The sequence below is a fragment of the Falco naumanni genome, assembly GCF_017639655.2.
Source record: "Falco naumanni isolate bFalNau1 chromosome 20 unlocalized genomic scaffold, bFalNau1.pat SUPER_20_unloc_1, whole genome shotgun sequence".
NCBI lineage: Eukaryota > Metazoa > Chordata > Aves > Falconiformes > Falconidae > Falco > Falco naumanni.
In genome coordinates this window covers 316,362-340,964 of record NW_024427345.1, presented here as the reverse complement: position 1 = coordinate 340,964, position 24,603 = coordinate 316,362, and the positions used below count along the sequence as shown (strand labels likewise).

The 24,603-nt window shown below is 51.3% G+C and overlaps 2 protein-coding genes across 2 annotated transcripts; both read left to right on the top strand.

Moving 5' to 3' along the window:
• The first annotated feature begins 8,030 nt into the window (after positions 1 to 8,030).
• On the top strand, positions 8,031 to 14,888 carry LOC121081816 (keratin, type II cytoskeletal 4-like). The gene is made up of 9 exons (XM_040581060.1): positions 8,031 to 8,582; positions 9,737 to 9,951; positions 11,101 to 11,161; positions 11,469 to 11,564; positions 12,454 to 12,618; positions 13,049 to 13,174; positions 13,598 to 13,818; positions 14,341 to 14,369; positions 14,476 to 14,888. The coding sequence occupies exons 1-9, from the start codon at positions 8,031 to 8,033 to the stop codon at positions 14,886 to 14,888; spliced, it is 1,878 nt and encodes a 625-aa protein (XP_040436994.1).
• Positions 14,889 to 19,396: 4,508 nt separating this feature from the next.
• LOC121081886 (keratin, type II cytoskeletal 5-like) lies at positions 19,397 to 24,098 on the top strand. The gene is made up of 10 exons (XM_040581193.1): positions 19,397 to 20,098; positions 20,918 to 21,138; positions 21,700 to 21,760; positions 22,051 to 22,146; positions 22,268 to 22,432; positions 22,554 to 22,679; positions 23,017 to 23,222; positions 23,349 to 23,383; positions 23,614 to 23,697; positions 23,899 to 24,098. Exons 1-10 carry the CDS (start codon positions 19,397 to 19,399, stop codon positions 24,096 to 24,098), a joined length of 1,896 nt encoding a protein of 631 aa, XP_040437127.1.
• Positions 24,099 to 24,603: the final 505 nt, after the last annotated feature.

The window sequence follows — 24,603 nt, the reverse complement described above, 5'->3', positions numbered from 1 at the left end:
AAAGTGATGCAAATGAGGGGGAATCGCTCCAGACGGCAGCTTTTTGCAACCTTTAGGCACACACTTTGCAATGCTTCTGTCACTGTGCAAATGGACAACCGCTGGGACACAGGCACTGTCAGGAACCCTGGTGCTGAGCAGGGCATGGAACACAGCAGGCATCAAGGATTTGTACCATCAAGAGCCCCTCAGCTGCTCAGCACCATTGCACAAGAGCAACTGCCCGCTCGGAGGAGCCCAGATGTTGACCTAGAATAGCATAGTAAACAGAACCTCCACCAGCTTTCTTGAAGTGAGCTTTTTTGTACAACAGAAATTAAATTAACAGTGTTATTATGTGAAGAAAGCAGCCAGGTGGAAGGTAGTGGAAGCATAAAAACCTTTTTGCATTTTAAGGTGCTTTTCAGTTCTGGGGTGCACTGGTTTTGGCTGGGGTAGAGCTAATTTTCTTCATAGTCACTAGGACGAGGCTGTGTTTTGAGTTTGTGCTGGGGACAGCGTTGATTACTCAGGGATGTTTTTGTTATTGCTGAGCAGCACTTACACAGGGTCAAGACCTTTTCTGCTTCTCACCCCACCTCACTGGCGAGCAGGCTGGGGACACAAGGAGCTGGGAGGGGACACGACACACCGAAAGGGTGTTCTATGCCATATGGCACCATGCTCAGCATGTAAAGCTGGGGGGAGCAGAAGGAAGGGGAGGATGTTTAGAGCAATGGAATTTTGTTTTCCAAGCCCCCATCAGGCGTGCTGGAGGGAGTCCTGGGGATGGTGAGCCCCCACCTGCAATGGGAAGCGGTGTGTGAGTTCCTTGTTTTGCTTTGCTTGCGTGCGCTGCTTTTGCTGTACTTACTAAACTCTCTTCATCTCAACCCACCAGCTTTCTCACTTTTACTCTTCAGATTCTCTCCCCATCCCACCGTGGGGGAGTGAGTGAGCGGCGGCGTGACACTGAGCTGCTGGCCGGCATTAAACCACGACATGGGGTCAAGAGGACCCAGTGCACCTGAGAAACAGAGTCTGAATGCTCAGCACCTGGGACCTCTGCCTTTGGAGGGGAGACCCATGAGCTTGCCCTGCAGTGCTTGGCTTGTGATGGTGATGAAGGGTTTGGGTGGGAAGGAGGTGCTAAACCTCTGCAGAGCAACAGGCAATTATGCCAAACCCACTAGCAATCTCATAAAGCAACTGGTTCTCTTTATCATATACTCTTGGAGTAACTTGAAAGAAGTCACTCAAAGGGGGTATGACGTTTTGGGGACAGTGCGCCTCGGGTGTTTGTCAGTCCTTAATTGAAATGAGGACAATGAAGCCACAGTTGTCGTGCTCAGTAATTAAAGGGAAAGTAAAGCCATCTGTCTGTCCTTTGACAGGTAGCCTGTCTGCAGACAGGTATTTGTGATGCTGAGCCGTGTGGTGACGGCATTTGCAAAAACACCTGGGAGAAAAACCACCAAATGTTTTCTATGTTAAGCCAAGGAGGAGCTGGAAGGCCAGGTGTGCAATTATTAGGATGTCTTGAACACCAAGCTGGCTTTTGGTCATTGAGATTTCCACATGCGTGTCATTTCTGGATGCAGAACAAGAGAGGCAGGTGCTTAACACTCCCTGGTATCACACGCAGCGCCCGGCAGGTGGATTACCCCATAGGATATTCAAGCAGAAAAAGCAACCACATAATAACAAGAACAAAGAGAATAACGAGGCAAAACACTGATGCGTAGATGTTGCTTCAAGAAATTACTCTGGAGTTCCCCAAAGGAATCTCCTCAGCATCCCCACTGAGCAGAGGAGGAAGACAGGTGCCTGATGGATCAGGATCACCTGGGTGCAGAGCTAAGAGTAGCTGCTAAATGAAATCGTGAATTTCTAAGATCCCACTCAGTGCAGTTTCTTCTGAAAGTTGCAGATTTACCTAGTAACGTATTTCCTTTTATCCTCCAACAGAGTGTGGCCAGGGAGTCTTGTTGGCACAGCTATGAAAAATCTATGATTCCCAGGAAGATTTTCTCTTTTCCGTTCCTCTATCCTGGTTTTGGCTTTCTTTTACAGTTGGTGAGCACTGGGTTTTCCTGCAGCGCATGTTCCCAAGTCTGGTGCGAAGGACAGTGATAGTGGCCCAGTTGGATTTCAGACTCAGTATGGGACTTCTCCAGCCATGGAGGAAAAAGTTCCCTAAACCAGGACATTTAGGTCAAGAAGGGAAGGAATCCACCTTAGAAACACCGTGAAATCAAAGCGTGACTGTGCATCTCCAAAGACGTGGTGATCTGGTGTGCTGGAGGACATAGCTGTGGCAGAGGCGCGTTCAGCTTTGGGAGGAGGGGTTCCAGTCCGGAGGTATAATCATGACCGTTGCTTGCCTTCATCTCCCTGAACGTGTGGCTTGCTAGCAATCCAGCGAGTTAATCTCTGGAAATGGAGGTTACAACCCTATTGGCTTGCTGAGCTGGGCAAATAAAAGCTGTGGTGCCCGACGTTTCAGGTGGGTGCTCTCCAGGGTAGGTCGCACCGGGGCTCTAGGTACCTCTGGAAAGGGCGTTTCTGAATGTTGGGGCTGTGATGAATAGAAGTCGGTTGCAAATTCCTCTATGACAAGTACTGCTCTTTATCTCTAGTTAACCCGGTGGAGACACCCATAATACAGAGTTATGCACTAAGCTGCCACCTCTGGAGTGACACATCCCGAGTTTTTTTTGCGTGTTGGTGGCGAAATGAATCACAAAAGTGACTCCAACCATTCATTACGATAATAGGTATGTTCTCGAGAAGCTGTACCTGCTGTAATCTCCTTAATCTGAGTGTCCATCTGGAAAGTTTAATGAATAGGTGCCCATAAACACAGCATTGTTATTTCTCCTGGGTTGTATTTGTCCTTTTATTTTGCGGAGGCTGGTAGCTGTGTACAGATACCACCTCTGCTCTTGTATCATGCCCCCGTGGCCCTGCAAAGCATGACTCCTTGTGTCCGGGTTCTCCTGCGCTGGTGACTTTAGAAAACAATCTTTTGCTTGATGATATGAAACTTTCTTATTGACTATTCATGGAGCCCATGGCTCCAGCTTCAACTTGGTGACTCGTTTTTAGGTAGCTGGATTCGGCTAAGAGGACTCCCACGCTGGAAGTGGTTTTAGTCTTCAATGTTATCTCACCTGCCAAGTCATTTTTACAAGGCCAGTCATAGGGCTCGCTCTCTACTGAACGTCTCTCCTTGTCCCTCCCTGAGGAGTGATGCTTTTCAATTCAACCCAGCACGGAGATCTTATTGTTGATAAAAGCTGCATTCTCTGCTCTGCTGCCAATAAACTGCACGCAAGGTTTGTGCATCGCCTCTACTTCACTTTCATTTTTAGAAGAAACCTGTTTATAAATTTGCAAAATTATTTCCTTAACCAGACGCACCAAACAGCTTGTTTCTTCAGTCGCTATTATACGTACTCATGTGCACACGCAGACGTGGATTTACAGACCTATCGATGGGAACTAGTTGAAATTCAGTGGCTGAATTTCCCTCCTCCCACACTCTCCCTGTTCCCTCAGCTGCTGGAGGGCATCTCTGCAGTCCCTGGCTGCCTCGGTGCAGGAAGGAACATGCTTTCTGGTTAAAAAAGCCTGTACCGTAGCAGAGACAACTGTCCTGTCAAACAGCAGAGCAGCTGTCCCAGCCTCAGGACCTGGTGTGGTTCTCCTGGCGGCTTCTTACTGGGTTTTCCCACCTCCCCCAGCACAAACCTTCCTCGCGCCCTCGGCCCCCTCCTCAGTGACAGTTCCCTGGTCCTGGCCAGGGCGCTTTCATCGTGACCCTGCCACACCGATTCCACCCCATTACTCAGTGCCCTAATAGTCCATTGGGCCCTGAGCGCTGGCACGAAGTTGGTCTGATGATGCAAAAGAGCCTTTACAAATTCCTGTGCAAAGGAGGAACATTTCAAAGGAAGGGGGTGGACACCTGTGGTGTTTACTATGAAAACTATTTGTCTCTTGCAAAATAAGAACGGTAAATAAGAGCTATGAAGGAGGGTTTCTCAGCTTAGGTCACCTGGTAACACCATCGAAATAGAGATTTTAAAAAAAATCCCAACAGCTGCCCTGTGCTGCTGCTGGCACCCTGCCTACTGCAGCCAAACACCCCGCGGTCCCAGGAGCTCCGTTGGACAGACACATGGAGCTCAGCCTCCAGTGCCCAGGTTTCCCATCACACGAATAAAGAACTGTCCGGAATACGACCAAGTTGCTCTGACCGAAACACCTGGGTTTGCTGCCAGGGCACCAAGTGCGGCAGGTGCGTCACAGCAGACACGGGCAGGGTGTGCAGGTTCCTCACATGAGACACTGCCTTTGGGAGCGATTCTCTCTTCTGCTTAGCTTACTGCTGTGATACCCCAACATCTCCTCATCAATACTGGTGACCTGACCGACACTGGTCACCCACGGTTTATAACTGTCCAACAGAAAGCCTGCAGGAGGTGCGGAAAGGTTTTGGCAAGATCTTATCTGGCAACACTGCAAATGCAGATGGTGCATCTGGGCAGTGACAGCTGATGCTCCAGGAACAGCCTGGAAAGAACCTCAGGAATTTTCTTGTCCATTTTTTTGCCCCAAAGCAGCATAAATGACCAGGGACAAGCTGGGCTAAGGGTGAACAGCTACTGTGGAACAAAGTTACTGGGAGGAAAGCAAGGTGCCCAGTGGCAATGGAAGGAGCCCAGACCATCATCTCTAACCTGGTCCCCACAAATCCACCATCTGCTTTGATGTGGGAGCAGAATCAAGCTGCAGCTAAGAGACCAGGAACAGCCACCTTTGGAGGGCTGGACCCACGAAACCAGAGGGAGATGTCCCAGGGGCCTCATTAGCCATTTTAATGGCGACTTCATGGTCCTTTTTGGAAGGAGCCACAAAAACTGCCCAGCCTGCAGGGAGAGAGGGAGAGCACCAGCGCGGCCAAGCCCTGCCAGCCCTGTTTTCTCAGGAGATGGTCTTAAAGAGCAGTTTTGTCCCTGGGAGAAAGCAGGCTTGGATGGCTGGGTTGTTACAGCCAGAACCACAACAGGAGCTTGGGAAACACCCTAGGCTCTCCTTATCTGCAAGGATGGCTTAACAAGTCCCAGTTCAGTAAGGTGCTTAAGCGGAATGAATTCATCTGGGTACATGTAAATCTCCAAGGCGTGAGTCTCATGGAGGACACCACAGTTCAGGGCTAAGGACCTCAGCGGTTTTCCCAGTAAATATTTGCTGTCAGCCTGAAAACAGCGGTTTCACCCCTTCCTTGCCAAGAGGAAGGGTAGTCCCTTTCTACAGCTCCTCAAACACTATCTGACCTGCAATCAGGCAGGCCAACGCACGGAGACATGTAGAAGGTCTCCACGATGGTGGCATTTGCGTCTGACTTGAGCCAGTGCTGTGCGTGTGTGCGGCCGAAGAAACAAAAGTGATCGCAACCCTTCTCTTCAGGAGACCAAATCGCACCGGAGTGCTTCCTCCTTTGAGGCTGATGTAACCAGCTCAGGGCTTCCACCGCGTGACTGTGAACCGGCTTTGTGAAAGCTCAGCAGATGGAAACCACAGGCGCTGCCCTGATGAACCGTCTGCCTCTGATGTGCAAGGCTGGGCACCGGGAAGAAGCCACTTCTTAGGGCTGCGAGGAGGAGCCAAAGGCTGAAGTGCAGGCTTGTAGCTTTCGATCCATGGGGAAACAGCCTGGCAGCACATCATGTGTAAGAAGGGATCTCAGGGCTTGCAGCTGGTGGAGGAACGTGGATGGTTGGCCCATGGGTGGCATTTTCCCTGCTTTCTAACAAGACCGGGGGCTTGGAGGGTCCACAACCCTCAGATGGTGCGTGTTTCACCCGTGCGGCACAAGGCACTCTGTGGTGGGGGGCCAGGCAGAGGTACGGAGGGTAGCAGGGACCTAACCCAAACCAGGTCTGGATTTCTTACGACTGGAAAAACCAGCAAGTTGCTGACCTCAAGGATGAAGGGCCGTGTCTTCCCTGCCACGCAAAGGAGCTGGAGTCTCCCTCTGTGCTCCTGCTGGGTCGCAGAGCTCGGCGCGGGGGCTGCTCCTGGTCACATCCCCGATGCCTCGTCCCTGCTCCACCGCAGCTGCCCCAAAGCACATGCAGGGCTGAGGCAGTCAGAAAGGAGGACTACAGCCTCTGGTGCCGGTAACCTCACAGCCTGGCTTCTCCTCATTTCTCAGGTTGCCCACAGTTATTCCCACCAAAAAGAGTTCATGGAAGTCACGTTGTATGGACCTCCCGAAATGCTGCACGATGCTTCAGCCCATCTGTGAATGCCCTATCCCCAGGCAGCGCCCCAGGCTGGGCTCCAGACCACGCACCCAACCGTCCTCTGCCATGCTTGCAGCAACACTTCAGCACAAAACAAAACAAATATCCAAAATATTTTCCCCCTTCACTTACTAGCAAGAGGTCCCGGTGCTTGGATTACCCCGGGCAAAATGGCATGAAGGACGCAGTGACCAAAAGCTCATCAGCTTTCTCCAACTATCTCAATCCCACAAATGAGAGTACATCTCATTGCAACATGTGCATCCTAATATACTCAGACCGATGCAGCTACAATAGAACTACTCCATGATTATAATTGCATAGAGTATTTTATAGTTAATTTCAACCCTTTATGCGACCTGTAAAAAATAAATAAATAAATCTCTCTACTTGGAGAGATTCCACAAATATTCTAAGTTGTCCTAATTCCTTTACATTACTTTTAATACAAGACAATGTATTTCAAGTAGCACTGACTAGGAATCCTCCCAGAACCAGTTATTTTTGCCCCAGAAAAGATGCAAAGACTTCTTAGGGCAAGCTATGCAATCCCTCCTGATTCTGTGATTAGACCCCTTTGTTAAGGCAAAAAAGGAACTTTATTTGTTTCCAAGCAAATTCAAAAAATCTTTTCAAGAATCTTAATTAACATTGTACAGTAGCTTCTCATTAACAGATATTACCAGAATAATTTAATGTCAAATAGGCGTGTCAGAGGAATGCGAGGAAAAAAGTTCACTCCGGCTAACATTTCTCAACCTGTTTGTAGCACTTTGTTGCATCTCCAGCTACCGTCCGCCTGAATTCACCACGTACCGCAGTCACATCACACCGGGACGCTACACACCATTATCAGCTTCCCCACGGCACACAATTCGGCAATAAATCGCTGTCTGCAGCAGCGCATCGCCAGAAACGCCTTCTCTTCCCTGCTGTGTATTCCAAGGGGCACACGGCGCCCAGCTGTGTGTGTGAACCCCCACGTGCCAGAGCATCCCCCTCCCCCGACTGAATCCATCCTTGGCACCATCTCGCCCAGCTCACATCAGCGTCCTCACTCCATCAGCAGGGAAACCGCCAACCCCATCCCGCTCCGCTCCCGACCCGCGAGCCGGCAAACAGGGCGAGACCCACAGCCATACCCGCGAGAGGAAGAAATGAATGCTTACGAGAACGCTCCCGACAACGTCGGTGCTGTGCTTTGGCAGATGCGCCTTCCTTCCCTCCTATCGCCACCGGTCATTGCTCAAGAGCCAGCCCCGAGCTGTCGAGAGACCCTGGGAGAGGCGGCATCGCCACGACATTGTGCAGGAGGTCCTGAAACATAATTAAATGCTGTGGTGAAACCGAACCGTAAACAAGCCATGAATAAAAACCCCTTGAATTATTTTGCTAAACTATAATTACACAATAAGGAAGCAGATTAATTAAGTAAAATATAAGTCCTGAAACTGAAGCTTGCAAGCAAAGCAGTTTATTTTAATTTCCACATTATTTCGTATGAGATAGAAGTGTTTGCTGTGGGTTTAAAATGTTGGAAGCCATTTCTTGCTGCCAGGCAGACCAAACCCAGTGGATAAATTAAATTTTTGCATCTCAGGCACCTCCTGAAATGTATATAAGGAGAAGGGCTCTGCCTCAGAGAAGCCAAAGGAGATCTCCTTCTTTCACTCCCTGCTCCTCTCTCACTCTTCTGCTTTGCCGTTACCGCTTCACCTCCCGCCTCCCCCCACCACCATGAGTCGACAGTGCTACACCTCCAGCTCCCTCCTGGGGAGACGGGGCTTCTCCTCCGCGTCCGCCGTCTGCGGCCTCGGCAGGGGCAACAGCAGCTCAGCCTCCGTCTGCCAGCCGGTGGGACGGAGATGTGGCATCGGTGGCTTCAGCAGCCGGAGCGTCTGTGACCTGGGGAGAGGGCAAAGGATTTCCTTCGGTGGCAGCTGCCGCAGCGGGGTCTACGGCGGTGCCGGCGTTGGACGTTGCGGTGTGGCTTACGGCGGAGGCCGCTTTGGCGTGGGCACGGTTGTGGGGTTTGGTAACTGCGGAAGCTACGGGGGCTTGGGCAGCTACCGAGGTCTCGGGGACGGCGTGGCTATCGGAGGCTACGGGGGCGGCATTGGCATCGGCCTCGGCGGAGGTAGATCGGAAGGGATTCGGGGCGTCAGCATCCACCCGGAGCTCCTCAAGCCCCTCTGTGTGGGGGTTGACCCCGAGGAGTGCCAAGTGCGGACCCACGAGAAGGAACAGATCAAGAACCTCAACAACCAGTTTGCCTGCTTCATCGACAAGGTGAGACCCCGCGTGTTGCCTCCCGTCCCCAGGCTCTGAAGGATCCACTGCCTCGAAAGAGGCCACGTCAGCAGCTATTTCTGCTGGCACCCTGGTATTGTAGACGCTTCTGATGAACCGTGGTGGTCCTGACCTGGAGACTGTTTGGATTTAAGCCTTGCACCGCGCCAATCACACCGGTTTTTTACCTTTCGATGGTCACCAGTCTGCTAAATAGCTAAATCAGGAGCAGCTCCTGGGATATGGTGAATCAAAACCTGTGAGAGAAGGGATGGAGACGTGGAAGCTTAAAAAGGCAAAATAGGAAGTTTTGTAACAAATGTATAATCTGCCATTGCTATCGCACCTCTATAAACGCCAAAGGACTTTTGCATTTTTAAAATAGTTTGTGTGCTTCATCAAGGAGCTGTAGGTAGATGTCTAGCTAAAATGAGATGAACAAGTTTAACTTCTCCATCCCTCCATCCCGTGGATGAAATAATTTGGTGATTTCCTAAACAGATGTAATTTATCACTGTTTTCTGAACTGAGCCTGAGGGGTTTTGTTATGGTTAGAGGTGTGCTATAGGAAATCATTTCTCAAAAGGCAGAGAAACCTTTGCTCTGCCCGATCTTGATTTTCCTTGGGAGCTGCTCTGCAGCTGGAAAAACCAAACCCACGTAAGAGGAACGACTCCGCTTCCTCCCATTTGAAAAATGACTTATTCATGATCCATAAAGGTTCTCAAGTACTGGAGAGCTCTTTAATCTAGAAGTGAAAGGCATGATAAATACCCGCGGTTAGCGTTTAAATCAGATACATTAAAATGAGATCCTGGATGGAGCTTTTAGCGCCAGGAGACTCATTCCTGTGCTCAGCCCCTCAGGGGTGGCAGTGGCTTGGACGTGGTGTTTGGCCAAATTGAGCTTCAGGCTTGGCCTCAGCAAAGAGCAAACACCCCGGCGTGGTTCAGCTGGTGGTACGAGCCCTGGGTGGGACTGGGTGTAGCTCAGGGAAGATGCTGGTCTCACCCAGGCTGCGGAGAAATCATCGCCTAACCGCTTGCATTTCCGATTTTATTTTTGCTTTTTCCTTTTGGAGGTGGAGGAACCCAAAGCGCATTTGCCTGGGACAGGAGGGGGTTGCGTGACTCTTGCATCTCTTGCTTCCCCAGGTCCGGCTGCTGGAACAGCAGAACAAGGTGCTGACCACCAAGTGGGAGCTGCTGCAGCAGTATGTCCTGCCAGCTTCCAGGAGAAACCTGGAGCCCGTGTTCGAGAATTTCATCTGCAACCTGAGGAAGCAGCTGGAGTGTGTGCTGGGGGAGCGGGAGAGGCTGGAAAACGAGGAACGGTGCCTCAGAGACCTGGTTCAAGAGTACAAGTGCAAGTAAGTAGCGCGCAGAGTGAAGCTGCGGATGGGGTTCGCGCTGCCCTGAGCGGTGTTCCCGAGCGTGAAGCCGATGCAATCGCACTGGATGGGCCCAAAAACTGGGGCAGCACGAGGGGAGCAGAGCAGGGCACACCAGTACTGGGCTGGTTGCCTGTACTGGGCTCCCACTGCTGCACCTCAGATGCTGGTGATGGACTGGGAGAGCTTTTTAACCAGTGTTTCCCTAGGGAGAGGGACAAGGAACCATTTTTCCTCTCCCCGATGCTCCTGTACACAACTGTGGTTTGCCAAATCTCCCACACCACCTATGCCTGTGGCTCCCCCAGATCTCGTGTTCCCAGTGCCATCCGTTCCCACAACCCCCCCTGCCTATTTGTCTCCACCCCACGCTTTATACACATCTCTGTTGGGGTTCATTCTGTCTTCCCAGAGGGAATGTGGGAATTGTTTTTTTAATCTCGGGTATAGATATTCCTTAATAGTTCCCCGTGTGCTCTGCTAAGCCACGACCCAGGACACTTGGTGGCCGGTGGTTTACAGCACAGGATGAAAGAGTAACCCTTTCTCCAGAGGTCTTACAGCCAAGCATCTCAGATGTTTTTTCTTGCTGAGGCACCACAAAGGAGGTCAGGCTCATAGAATCACCTTGTGAAAGTTCTCTGAGGTCCCAATTACTCGGCCATTACGCACCGACTTTCCTTCCCATTGCACCTGGGAGGTTCAAAGGTTGCTCAAGCTGCTGACCTCCCTTGGGGCACTTTGGCCACAGCCTCCCTGTACACACTCAGAGCCAGAGCACAGTTCTGGATGCTTCAGAAACACGTCACACGAAGCAGCAGGGCTAAACGAAGCAACCCAAGCCTTCAGCAGAGGTACAGGGCTTTGCATTTTTAGTGGTTTGGCCTGATTTACTGCCATCTCGCTCCAGCCACCGATCCTGCTGGCGAGGACTATTTAAAACTGCTGAACAAAGCCCAGTGGGGAGGAAAGAAAAAGCAACAAAGCAAAAAGCAAGAAGGAGGTACAAAGCAGATAGGGAGAGGCTTTGGTTTTACTCACACTCCCTGCGTTCTGCGTTGGCTGCTTGGGTGATGGGGACAGGAACCCCTGGGCTCAGCATCCCCCCTGTCTACTTTCCTACTGCAGATATGAAGATGAGATCAACAAGCGCACGGCTGCGGAGAATGAGTTTGTGGTCCTCAAGAAGGTGGGTCACACTAGGGACAATGCTGGGGAGCCCAGCTGAGGGTGGCAGGTGCATGGGCAACCCTGGGTGTGGGGCCAGGGAGGGACAGGGGGAGTCCTGGCATCATGACATGTCCTGAGTCCCAAACCAGAGGCACCCCAATGGAGCTGGAGAACCCCCACCATGTGGTAAGCACATAGAACACAAACCCAGAGAGTCTCGAGGGCTGGGAATAGGGAAGTTTCCTCCGCAGCAAACAGAAAGCGTGGGCTTTGCCACAGTCCTTGTTTCTTCCCCTCTTTTCACCCAAATCTTGGTGTCTCCCCAGGATGTGGACTGTCTCTACCTGACCAAGGAGGAGCTGGAAGTGAGGGTGGGTCTCCTGCGGCAGCAGCTGGAGTTCCTGAAGTGCATCTATGCCGAGGTAAGAGCTCCCAGCTCCGCGGGCGCTGCCCTGGGAATGATGCGTCACCTGCTCCCCCCGCATGCTCCCACACCAACACCAAGTGCAGAGAAAGGTGCCTTTTCTGAAAACCCTGAAAAAACACCCCAATAATCTATATATCTTGAAATCTATATACTTTGATATATATATCTGTGCTTGATAACGACACTATTGGCACACCGGGAAAGGCAAAGCATGCTCCTGGCTGTCTTCTATAAAGCTGGTCGCAAAGGGAGGGACCTTTGGCATGGAAAAGCCCCTGGAATTCTAATCCAAATCACCCCTGGGAACCAGAAAGACATCTCAACCTTCAAAACCAAAATGTTTTTTTTTAGCACTTGATTCCCTAAACTACGTTAGTCAAAATATTTTGGTGAAACTAACAATTTAGACACAAAGAAAGTTATTAAAATGTAACAAGTTTTTAAGAAAACACAGAGTTGGGTTTTTTTTTTGTGTGTGTTTGCACACAAAAACCCCCCTCTTTGTGTTTGCACCTGTCCTAGCCCACCCCCAGGTGATGGGACCCAAAGCACTCACCCCTGAGGGATTCACAGCCCAGAAAACTGCTGGCGCAGCCAGAAACATCCACTTGCAACGAAGCGAGTTGCTCCACCAGGATTCCCCACCCTTCCTTAGGGAACTGCATGCAGCAATCCCATATTGTGCCACCAAAACAGGTCCCAGCTGCCGGCTCTTGCTCGAAACCAGTCACCTGCCTGGGGAAGCCAGTGCTTTAGTTGAGCGTTCATGGGAGAACCTTGTCCCACCCTCCACCTTCTCCCCGGTCCCCCCTTTGCCCGGGGTACCCGCACACCTGGCTCGTACTGGGTGGGGGAAGGGCACCGACATGCGATGGGTCTTGCAGGAGAGAGCTCAGCTGGACTGCCAGCTGTGTGACACCTCTGTCATCGTGCAAATGGACAACAGCCGGGACCTGGACATGGAGGGCATCATCAAAAGCGTTGAGTGCTGCTATGAGGAGATTGCCCAGAAGAGCAAGGCTGAAGTGGAAGCTTTCTACCAAACCAGAGTGAGTATTCACACGACCAGCACAAACGGCAATAAAATCCCTCAGCCAACAAAACTCTTAGGACTGTTTCTGGCCTCCATGATGCAATTTAAACCTTCCCCACGGTGTGCACGCACTGTAGTTCGCTAAAGAAAGTCATGACAAAAAATCCCCAAACCCAACCTTAAAACTGTGCTTTGAGACATTCCTGTAAAACCAGAGTGCAGCAGGTGACTGTTGCTCCAGTGAGGTCTCTGCACCCATCAGGAACACCATCCCCTTCCCAAAAGGCAAATGCTCAGGACCTACCCAGGACTGTCGCCTTGCCTGGGCTGAGGTCACGTCTGGGTGCTTCCCCGGGAGCACCGACATCGGTGCAGCTCTGGAGAGTCACCACCTTCCCTGGAAGGGGTGACGGGTGTGTTAACGTCATCCTGTTCCCATGCAATAGCTGGAGGAGCTCCACAGCAGCAGGGGCAAGTTCTGCGATGACCTGAGAAACAACCAGAGTGAGATAGCTGAGCTGAACCGGATGATCCAGAAGCTGCAGTGCGAGTCGGATAATGTGAAGAAACAGGTAGGACAAAGGGCTGAGTGCTGCACGGGCTGCGGGGAGCGCAGCCTCTCCAGCAAAGGGCTTCATCCCCCAGGTCCCACCCCGCTGAACTGCAAAGAACACCCCTACCCCAGCTTAAGGCTGTGTTTGTAGCTTCTCATCTTCTGTCCATGAGCAAAGCAGCAGATTTTTTTTGTCATTTCTCAAATAAGCAGAAGCCAGATGGTTTGGCTAGGAGAGAAACAGTGCTTGCTGCATGCTTCCTCCTGGGGTGCCACCAACAGATCCCCTCCCCTTCACCCCAAAAAGCTTGGCCATCACATGGGTCCAGCCCAAATCTAGGCTCTCTGGCAGTTCCTAGCTGAGAAACAAGGGGGTACATGAGCAACCCTGTGGGATGCCTACTAATATCACCCCTGGCCACCCCCTTGTTTCTGTCCACAGATCGCAGCTCTGCAGACAGCCATCTGCGACGCCGAGCAGCGGGGTGACTGCGCCCTCAAAGATGCCCGGCAGAAGCTGATTGACCTGCAGACTGCACTGCAGCAAGCCAAGGACAAGATGGCATGCCTGCTGAGAGACTACCAGGAGCTGCTGAACGTCAAGCTGGCCCTGGACATTGAGATTGCCACTTACAGGACGCTGCTGGAAGGAGAAGAGAGCAGGTAGGAGCATCCCTGGCTGTACCTTGTCACAAGAGCCAGCAAAAACCCAGCAGGAGAAGGGAGAAGCAGTGAGAAATGCTGGGTGGAAGCAGGTCCCCATGGGTGCTGAGGGGAGCATCACCCCTTTTTCTTCCCATGGTTGCAGAGGGGAGCATCGCCCCTTTTTCTCCCCATGGTTGCAGAGGGGGGCATTGCCCCTTTTCCTCACCACAGATGCAGAGGGAGGCATTGCCCCCATTTCCTCCTCATCCTCCCAGGGCAGCTGGATCGCAGCGCACCAAGCACGCTGCAGTCAGATCCTCTGCTTGTGGTAGGAAAAGAGGATGGGAGATGAAGGTGTCTGTGGGATCTGGGGTGCCGCAGTGGGCAGTTTGGACCAGCAGCTCACACCTGGGTGGACAGAAATGCTGACATTGCCTGCAGGGTTTCTAAGGAGGCAATGGCTGGGCAGCACCTCTGTTTGCTGGTGTGTTGGGGAATATTTCCCTAAATACATCTCTGATACATTTCTTTTCTCAACAGGATATGTACCGGCAACCCTGTGAGCGTTGGTAAGCTAACGAAGCATTCCCTTAATTTCCTTACAAGTCTTTTAAGCTTCTAATAAGCTGGGTTTTAGCTGCTCGGGGAGTGACTGAGCCTGTTTCTCTCCCACAGCTGTGGTCAGCGGCGGTGGCACCGTCGGGGAGTGCCGATCTCTATCAGGAATCGGAGGCAAATGCACCGTCAAGACAGGAGGGGCCGGCGCGGGGTTAGGGGTGGTCTCCTCCTTCGGCGTCGGTGGTGCCGGCTTTAGCACCCGGAGCGTGGATTGCCTCCCCAGGGTGGGGGGCGGCTTTGGGGCGAGGAGCGCGGTCAGCTGCATGGGGCGAGAAGTCATCCCGGGTGCGGAGGGGGTGCAGTGCGCCACAGGTGTGGGCAACCTGGGCAACCTGGGCAACCTGGGCAACGTCGTGTGCGCCGGCGTGGAGCAGTGCAGCCCGGGAGCCGTCATCATTCCCGGGGCAGGGGTCTGCGGCACCGGGAACAGGTACAGCACGGCTGTGCGCGTGGTCAGAACAACCCGGTAGAGACTGGGGGGGGGGGGGGGGGGGGGGCAACAACACGTCACATTTTAAAATAATCAGCATTTCTGCAATAAAACAGTATTCCCCTTCCTTCTGACAGCTGTAGGGATCACACAACCATGCGCTGCCCATGCCCACACAACTAGGCTAGTCGCTCTGCCGAAAACTCTTTGCATGATCAAAACCCACTTTCTCTTGCATGTCTGTCTTGGGGGAAACTTGCCCCCAGGGTCTCAGCCAGGTGAGATTTTCATTTTCATTTCAGACAGTCCATACCTGTCTTCACACATCCTTTTGGCTCTTAAGTCAGTCTCCTCTGCTTGACCGCTTTTCAGCAGGGATTTTCTTTCCCGAATGCAGCTATTGCAAAAGGATGAAAGGCTTGGTCATCCCAACTTCAGAAAGGAAAGCCACATTTTAATTGTCCGAGATGGAGCTGCAGCTATTATTTAACTTCTTTAATGACACCAGAAAATCCAATTTTTCCTGTTGACGAGAGGGTTGGTAATGCTTATGCAAATTGGTCCAAGTTGCTACACCAAGTTTGGTAGAGCAGATTTTAATTACACGCCGATGAGCACCTTATATTTCTGTAGTTAAATGCATGCGTTGTTTTTCCTGTGTGTGTACTAGATAGACGGATTTAATGCTTTAATGTGTAAGTGAACAGAGTTGATTAACCTTCGCTTACTCCAAACTTTCAGCTGTACCTTCAATAAACTACATGCATAATTCATGCTTTGCTTCATGGGCTTTATTTCCCTCCCTGATATTACAAAAAGCACAGATATTTTCTCAAAGACGAATCCCCAGATGGGTGGGGTTGGTTGCTCACGAAAAGTGGAGCTTTAACAAAGGTTTTTTTGAAACTTTGCCTGCTCCCCTTCCTGATGCACTTTTGCATACCTTTATTCCATCCAGAGAGATTAGTGGGGCCACAAGGAAGTCTAGAAACGCGGCGTAACCCAGGATGTGTAACCGCTCGTGGGATGCGCAGCTCGCTCGGGATCTCTCACGCTGTCTGGGATCTCTGGAGGCAGAACAAAAAAGCAGTCAGGCCCTTGTTTAAAGAAATCAGTGAGAACCAGCTCAGGTAGTAACAAAAAGAAAACAATCCCACACCCCACCCCTGAAACCCTCTCACAAGAGTAGGCTAATTTTAAAAGAAAGCAAGTGAAAAGCGTGTCCTCCCGAAAGCTGTTCTTCCTCGAGCGCCCCACCTTCCTCAAAACACATGAACTTACACCGCGAGTAGGATGCGCCCCGGCATCCCCTCCAACACCCCTTGCAGGGAGGGGAACCCCCTCTCCCATCATTTTAGGAGGATGGGGTTTGGGTGGGCTCGGGTTGCCCCCTCCCTTTTCTCTGCCAGGGTGCCCAGTTTCCAAGGGACAGTGACCACCGAAACGTCCCTGTAACGTGGCTGGGAAGGGCTCCCCACGCTGGTGCTCACCACAGCTGGATGCGCAGCTGGATGCTGGGAAAACCAGCCAGCCCGGCCGGCTTCTCCCCTCCCACAGCTCCCCTGGAGCCGAAAGCCTCTGAGACAACTGTGCTCCGAGCCACCATGTGGAGGAACCTGCCTCTCCTCACCCAGGCTGGAGCAGCACGGGGGGGTGGGTGGGGTGGGGTGGGCAACTTCATGTACTCCGTGAAAGGTGCCACACCAAGGACCAGGCGGTGTCACTTACTCCCTGACATCCTGCTCCGCTTCCTAGACTTCAGTGCTGACCCAGGTCTTGCCTGTCCCAAGCCCTCTGTGGCTGGAGGATGAGTTGACCCATCCTGCCAGGCTCAGGCTGTCCATGTGGGTGGGATGGTGACGGACCCAGCACCGACTGAGCATCTCCCTCTGCTCTGTTGTGCCGAGCGTGGTGGATCCAGGCTTCCCACATCTGCAGCACTTTTCTGATGGAAAACAAGACGGTTTATTGGATGTGATCAGCAGGTTTATTTTTTAATATTTTAATAATTAATAATTATTTTTTAAGAAATGCCGTGCCTTAGCAACTCTGTCTGGGCTGGGGGGGCTGGTGAAAGCCAAATGGGTCAGCCCTTGCTGAGAAGGCAAAACCCACCCACCTAAAGAGGATGCTTTTTGAAATAGTTTTCTTCATCTTTTCTGTCTCAATGCGTACAACTCGGACTTCGTCTCATTTGTATGTAAATAACAAGCAGAAACACCCAGACGAGAAGCTTCCAGTGCCCCAGCAGCTCATAATTTATGTTGATCACCCTCCTGCAAAACAACCCCTGCACAGCAAACCCCAGCCGGCTCCCCAGGGGACCAAAGCAGCCCAGCAGCTCTTGCATTTCTAGGAGAAAACCTTTAATCATCCCTGCCCTCCTCAACCCCCGAGTGTTGCAAAACCCCTGTTTTCTGCTGCCTGCTTGAAGATGTTTGTGTCCATCAGGCTATTCTGGAGAGAGAAAAAAGGCCAGGAGCATGTTTTTTGGGGCAGTTTGGAGGCCATATCATGCTCGGTGTTACCCTGGACATGCTCCTTGGGTAGATGGCAGAGTCTATTAGGGTTGATCTGAGCTGACAAATGCAAAAAAGCCTCTCGGTGTGGAGCCCACAGGCCTCGGCTCCTTCACACAATCAACCAGCCCAGTACAGAAATGGTGCATTTTTCACCCAGCCTGCGCATCGCTTGCATACCTTGCAGACAGTGGGCTGAAGGAAGGAGTGTGGGAGCCTAAAATGACAATTCCCTCTTCCTTGTTGGCAGCCCCACCTTTAATCCCATTATATTCATTCAGCTCTAATATCTGATCCGAACCTGTTTGTCGGCTTCAGGACAATCTACCTTCACTGGGGTCAAGAAAGCATGAAGACAATCTCATTTTCCCATCACACCTGGGCTTTGAATTTTATGCAAATAGTCAAGGCAATAGATAGTCATGAATTTCAAGTGACATCCCAGGCAGATTCAGGCCAACCTTCTCCAAAGAGAAACAAGCCGACCTGAACCAGCTGGAAGGCTTGCACTGCAATGGGAAATTTCAGTGGAGTGACCCAGCTCTCCCAGTTTAAGCCTGCCTGGCAGCGTTTCTCCAAGGATAATCAGGTATTTGGTCTTCTGCATTCGGCAGAGCACGAAGCACCTGCATAATCTTTCTTCCAGAGATGCCAGTGGGATTTTAGCTTGTACTTAATGGTTTTGTAGCACTAAGGCACATGAATGTGTTCTGAAGGGCATGTAGAGTCCTGTCCTGCAAATACGTTTAAGCTCCAGTCATGTGCACAGCACAGGCAATGCCACTAGGACAGCAACATGCCAAAACTGAACGGAGCTCTTAAATGTGAAGAATAAAATACTCTAAACACTGCAGCTGAACAAAATCTGAGATGCCAGAAAACATCACCACACCCTATTGCATTCGCTCCTTTCCCCAAGGACTCCAGGAAGTAAAACAAGGAGAATTTGTGGGAGTATTTTTCATGCTGGTTAAATCTTTGCTTTTGGCAACATTTTGAATGGAAAGGCTCAAAAATCTTTAAAAGAAATCACAACTGTAAAGATCTAGAAACTCAAGCCTGATTGCATCTTAATGTCAACACGCAAATAATATCCACAAAATATTTGTTCCACAAAGCTGGGCAAAGCGTTTTTCAGAAAATCTGCCTCCTTCATTGAGATGCTTTTTAGAGCGAGATGCAAATGCATTGGTCACATCATCAGGTGGCTGGAGACACTGCAACAGCAGCCTCAGGGGTGGGATGGGGTTGTCCTCTGGGGATGCCAATCTCTCTAGAAAGGAAGCCTAGGAAACCTGTCATAGACTAGATACCAAACACTAAGCAACCAAAATGTGAGGTGCCATTTAAATATAGCGTCTCAGAGGAAGATCATGGATCAGGACCTCTTTGTGCTGATCGGCTCAGAAAGATGGTCTCTGCCTAGCTGGTGTGAAGAGGCAGGCTGGGTAAATTAGAGCGCTGAACGAGATGTCAAGCTTCACGAACATCACACCCACACGCTGCCTTCAGGTGAAGAAGCCCCGTGAAATATTTTTGGTCAGATTTAGCCATTTCATTCTCACTGCCTTTCACTCAAGTTAATTCAGAGGACTCTCCACTAAGCTTTATACTGATCTACTGCATCTTACAAGTTGCATAGGGGTATCCAGGTAGCTGTTTCTCTTTTTTTCACCCTTCTTTATCTCTTTTCTTTTGCTTCACAGCTAGGAAATTAAATAACACCTCTCTGCAAGCATACAGAGGCTCTGCACTAAGGCTGGGCTCTCCCTGCCAAAAATCAGGGAGTTAGATAACTCTTCTAGCTGAGCTGTTTGAGTGCAATCAGTGCTTAACAAGTTTCAATCAGACAGCTGGCTGCCTGGCACGTCAAAACCATGAAGGCACTAAATTGATCACTGGACTTCCATGCAACCAAGCCCAGATCCCCAGAGGGATAAAAAGGGCATCGCGTGCTCCCTTCCACCAGAGAGCTGCACTCGCCCTGTGTGCTTCTTCTCGCCACTGCCCGGCTTTACCTCCTGCTGCAATGAACCGGCAAACTTACAGCACGAGAGCGGGAGGTGGAGGCAGGTCCTACAGCGCTGCCTCAGCTATTGTACCAAGTGGTGGCAGGGCTGGCTTCAGTTCGATGTCTGTGGCACGGTCTGGAGGAGGTGGAGGTGGTTTTGGAAGGCTCATCGGAGGAGGAGGTGGTGGTGGCGGTTTTGGCAGCAGGAGCCTCTACAACCTTGGTGGTAGCAAGAGGATATCCATTGGTGTTGGAAGCAGCTTCCGAGCTGCTTTTGGGAGTGGAGCTGGTGGTGGATCTGGCCTAGGAGGTGGTGGTGGTGGTGGTGGACTTGGTGGTGGTGGAGCTTGTGGCAGTCTTGCACTTGGTCTTGGTGGTGGAGGTGGTGGCTATGGCTTTAGTGGGGGTGCTGGTGGGCTTGGTTTTGGTGGAGGTACTGGTGGGCTTGGTTTTGGTGGTGGACAGGGAGGTGGTGGAGGATTTGGCTTTGGTGGAGTGGGGGGGATGGGAGGATTCGGTGGAGGGCTGGGTGGTGGCAGGAACCCAGCAGGATTTAGTGGTGGCCCACATGGCGTTGGTACGATCCAAGAAGTGACTGTGAACCAGAGTCTCCTGGCACCACTGAACCTGGAGATAGATCCAGACATCCACCAGGTGCGAAAAGACGAGAAGGAGCAAATCAAGACCCTCAACAACAAGTTTGCTTCTTTCATTGACAAGGTGAGGCTTCATTGAGTGCTGTGGCATCATGGTAGAGAGCCAGACAGTCTTGTAGCTACAAAAACACAACTTCGTAGATCTACAGTCTGTTGCACGTTTCCTATCTGCAGGTCTTCATTAAAGTAATCAAAAAGAACATTCTGCTAAACAGTTACAAGGCAGAAAACGAGATTAGAAACTGGTAATAAGAGGATGAGATCTGGGTTTTGTGCCTGAGAAATAAGATATACTAGCTCAAATGGAGTAAGCCAGTTTCAAGTCCAGATCTAGCTGCTTAACCCAGCTCTCTCCGTGGGGAATCACAGAGGGTGCGTTGGTCCTTATTGCTTTATTGCCTGCGAGCTAAAGTCCTTTTTATATTGGCTTAGCTTAAGTCCTTCCTTGGCTTTTACCTGGGTAAATATGTGGTATATACGAGCAAAAGGAAAGGCAATTAAGTACTTGCCTTTTAACCTGTAGTAACCAGATCTTAGCTTTAATGAAGGGAGATAAATATCTCTTACAAAGAAAGAAAAACCAAAGGATGCTCAAGAAAGCGAGTGATGAAAGAGCTGAACCTGTGTTTTCTAATGATTGCTCATTGCTTTGCAAAATTAAAATGTGTTTGAAGAAGACTGTCCACTGAGGGCAGATTTGCTTGGCTACTGAGTGGGCTAGCACAGCCCTAGACAACCTGGAGGGTAGTCACAGCTGGATTTAACGCTTTTGGCTTGGGATTTCCTTGGCTTGTGCTATGCATCAGTCCCCGTCACTGATTATGGGCCATGAGCGTGCTGACAGGTATCCATCACTCGGCCTTTTCTGCTTCCCAATGCTCAGGTTCGCTTTCTGGAGCAGCAGAACAAGGTGCTTGAGACCAAATGGACCCTCCTGCAGGACCAGGGTCAAAAAACCAACTCAGGCAAAAACAACCTGGACCCACTCTTTGAGGCTTACATCAACAACTTGAAACGGCAGCTGGCCAACCTGCTCAACGAGAGGGGACGCATGGATGGGGAGCTGAAGAACATGCAAGACCTCGTGGAGGATTTCAAGAACAAGTGAGTGCCTGTTAGCAGCACATCCAGGCACCCTGGGGTGAAACGGGATGCAAATGGTTCAGGCTGCGTTAGGCAGTAGGATTAATCTCACTTAAATTTAGCTTTCTGAAAGTCAAACACCCAGCCTGAGATATTCACCAAACTTTCTGCAGGAAAGGGGAAAAAAATACCTCCAGCTGGTGCTGTAACCTGTAATGCCCCTCTAATACACCACTCCTGTGAGGCACTTCTCCCTGCAGAGCCCACCTTCCTTGACAGCAGCAGAAAGGTGGTCCGTTGACGTTTTTCCAACGAGAAAATGCAGATTCAGCCAGGACACACTTGTGATCACACTTGCAAAGGAAAAGAACCTAAACCAGCTTTACCCCTCCTGTTCCATTAAAACAAAATGTCATTTCAACCCTTTGAGAAATGGGATTTTCCAAAATTTGAGCTGGGTGGTTTCCAGAAGGTTAACGTGGAAACACCGTATCCAGCCCAGATAACCTTGCCGTCCTACCTGTACAACTTCTCTGATTACTGAGGTAACAATCCAGCACGTCTTTCCCTTTATCCTTGCAGATACGAAGAGGAAATCAACCGACGCACGGCAGCGGAGAATGAATTTGTGGTGCTGAAGAAGGTGGGTGAGACAGGAGGCGTTACGGATGCTGAGCTACCCCCAGCCATGGCACAGGCTGGGACTGTCCTAAAGGGTGGGAGAGCTCATGGAGCTTCATGCTCATCCTTTAAAAGCTGTTGGTTGGGTTATGGTTTTGGGGGGAAAGGAGTGGAGGGGCTTGGAGGATGGAAGTGAATTCTTGTCCCGCTCCTGTCCCACGCATGCTTGCCTTGGCAAAACAGACCATGTAGAAACAAAGATGGTCAGTAGCACCAGGTGCTGCAGATGTCCCCACGGTTGCTCTTTTCCAGGATGTGGATGCTGCTTACATGAGTAAGGTGGAGCTGGAGGCCAAGGTGGATGCCCTGACTGATGAACTCAGTTTCCTTCGAGCCCTCTATGATGCGGTACAGACACCCTCCTCCCCTGATTCCCGTCCTGTTGTCCCCCTCGGACAGTGACTGCCATCGTTCGTGGCATTTGAAAAGGTAAGTGCAGCTGATCAGGATCCCGTGTGCTTCCCTGCAGGAGCTGGCTCAGCTCAGCGCACAAGTGTCTGACACTGCTGTCATTCTGTCAATGGACAACAACCGGGACCTGGACCTCAGCAGCATCATCACTGAAGTCAAAGCTCAGTACGAGGACATTGCTAACAGGAGTCGGGCTGAGGCGGAGGCGTGGTACCAAACCAAGGTGAACGGACCCATAGATACATTTCTGGGCAAAATTACTGCTGTCCCTGTTTGGGGCTGTTTGAGCCACATCCTGTCCACCTGGACACCTCAGATGGCTTACTCTTCCTTCTGAACCACAGTTCGAGGAGCTGCAGGCCACAGCGGGGAAGCACGGGGACGACCTGCGCAACACAAAGGGGGAGATCGCTGAGCTCAACCGACTGATCCAGAGGATCCGCTCAGAGATAGAGAACACAAGGAACCAGGTAGGAATGGCAGCAGGAGCCCCATTCTCTGGTCCTTAGGCACTGCAGCTCTGCTTTACTAATTAGGGACTTTAGCAGCCACAGAATGTGAGGTAGCTCATTAAACATGTTAAATTCACTCCTGAAAAGGGCACCATGCTCTAACACATGTTAAATCATTTTTTCCAGGCTGGCGTTCCAACTTCAGCAATATTAGCTATAGATGAACAGCCTCAGTCATAACCTTTTTCATTAACACCCCACCAGAATGGTTTTCTTCCTTGGATAACACTTACCCCAAAAGAAAAGCAGCTTTTAGGAGTCCCAATCTCTCCTCTTGCAGTGTGCCACCCTGCAGACGGCCATCGGAGACTCTGAGGAGCGCGGGGAGCTGGCCCTCAAAGATGCCAAGGCAAAGATGGTTGACCTGGAAGATGCTCTGCAGAAAGCCAAGGCTGACATGGCCCGACAGCTGCGCGAGTACCAGGAGCTGATGAATGTCAAGCTGGCCCTGGACATCGAGATCGCGACCTACAGGAAGCTGCTGGAGGGCGAGGAGAGCAGGTGGGGGCAAAATCCCTGCAGGAATAACAGCAGCTGTCGCTTTGCCCCCACCAGTAATTGGTCCCCTTGCCCGTCTCTCTCATTCTGCTCTAACATCCCCTTTATCTGCCCCCCCCCCCCCCACAGGCTGAGCGGAGAGGGACTCAACCCCATCAGCTACTGTAAGTATCGCAGCGCTTGTCTTGCCGCGGGCCCGTTGGGAGCAGAGGCTGTGAGCAACCTCGGGGGGAGGGGGGTTTGCCCCAATATGAGGCGCTCAGAGCCCTCCACCAGCATTGCACAGGGGACATGAGCTGGGCTTGTCCTATGGGTCAGGGTCCTGATGACGGTGCTTAGCGGGACTGGGTGACTGCCAAGCAGATGTCCGACCTCTGGTGGTTTCTTCTTGCAGCTGTCATCAGCTCCAGCTCTGGCATGGCTGGTGGAGCTGGGTTAGGAGGATTTGGTGGACTGAACCTAAGCGGAGGAGGCGGTGGTAGCGGCTTTGGTCTTGGAGGAGGCGGTGGAAGCGGCTTTGGTCTTGGAGGAGGCGGTGGAAGTGGCTTTGGTCTCGGAGGAGGCGGTGGAAGCGGCTTTGGTCTCGGAGGAGGCGGTGGTGGTGGAGGTTACAGCTTTGGCAGTGGAGGAGGACTTGGACTCGGGGGTGGCGGTGGTGGTCTCGGAGGTGGATTTGGAGGAGGCAGTGGTCTCGGCATTGGAAGCAGTCTTAGCTACGGAGGAGGTGGCAGCAGCAGTCTGAGCACCAGTGGAGGGAATTTCAGCTCTGGAAGTGCAAAAGGCGGCACCAACCCAGGTGTGAAAATCGTCTCCAAAACCTCCTCCAGCAAAAAGAGCATAAAAAGCCAAAGCCTGAAGAGTGCTACACAGCCTGAGTAAAACCATCACCAGACCCTCCCCAAAACCATCGCTCCTGCATTACTCCTGCATCGCTCCTGCGCATCACAATCCCCTTCACCCACCTCTGTCCTGGCTCCTTGCACCATAGCTCTTAAGCTTTTGGATCACAGGAAAAGCAGTGGAGCACATGTCAAACAGCTCTCTCAAAGTACCTGCAACAGGATTAAAAGGAAAACATGGGCCCGAGTGATTTTCTGAATGGGGAATTGGTTTTTATGTTTGTTTGCTTTTAATAAGGCTGAGCAGCTTGTTTGTAATTGAGGCTAGCTGGCAGCCATCCGCTCAGACGGATCAGATAGCAGCGAAGATGCCGTAACTTGGGTTTTCAGCTCAGTCCGGGCCCACAGAAGCCCAGAGTTGGGCTGGGAACTCGGCTTCGGTTCAGCCTGCTCTGCCTTCACCGCTGGGATGAACCAGATTCACCCCTTCAAGTTCAGCCACTCGTCTTTACTGGAGATGCGGGTTATTTTTCTGCTATGTAGAA

Excerpts from the sequence above, each read along its gene's own strand:
- LOC121081816 (XM_040581060.1), top strand. The coding sequence starts at position 8,031 with ATGAGTCGACAGTGCTACACCTCCAGCTCCCTCCTGGGGAGACGGGGC. Across the intron at positions 13,175-13,597 it reads CGGATAATGTGAAGAAACAG|ATCGCAGCTCTGCAGACAGC; the intron begins GTAGGACAAAGG and ends TTCTGTCCACAG. Across the intron at positions 14,370-14,475 it reads CGGCAACCCTGTGAGCGTTG|CTGTGGTCAGCGGCGGTGGC; the intron begins GTAAGCTAACGA and ends TCTCTCCCACAG.
- LOC121081886 (XM_040581193.1), top strand. The coding sequence starts at position 19,397 with ATGAACCGGCAAACTTACAGCACGAGAGCGGGAGGTGGAGGCAGGTCC. Across the intron at positions 21,139-21,699 it reads GTGGAGGATTTCAAGAACAA|ATACGAAGAGGAAATCAACC; the intron begins GTGAGTGCCTGT and ends TTATCCTTGCAG. Across the intron at positions 23,223-23,348 it reads CTGGAGGGCGAGGAGAGCAG|GCTGAGCGGAGAGGGACTCA; the intron begins GTGGGGGCAAAA and ends CCCCCCCCACAG.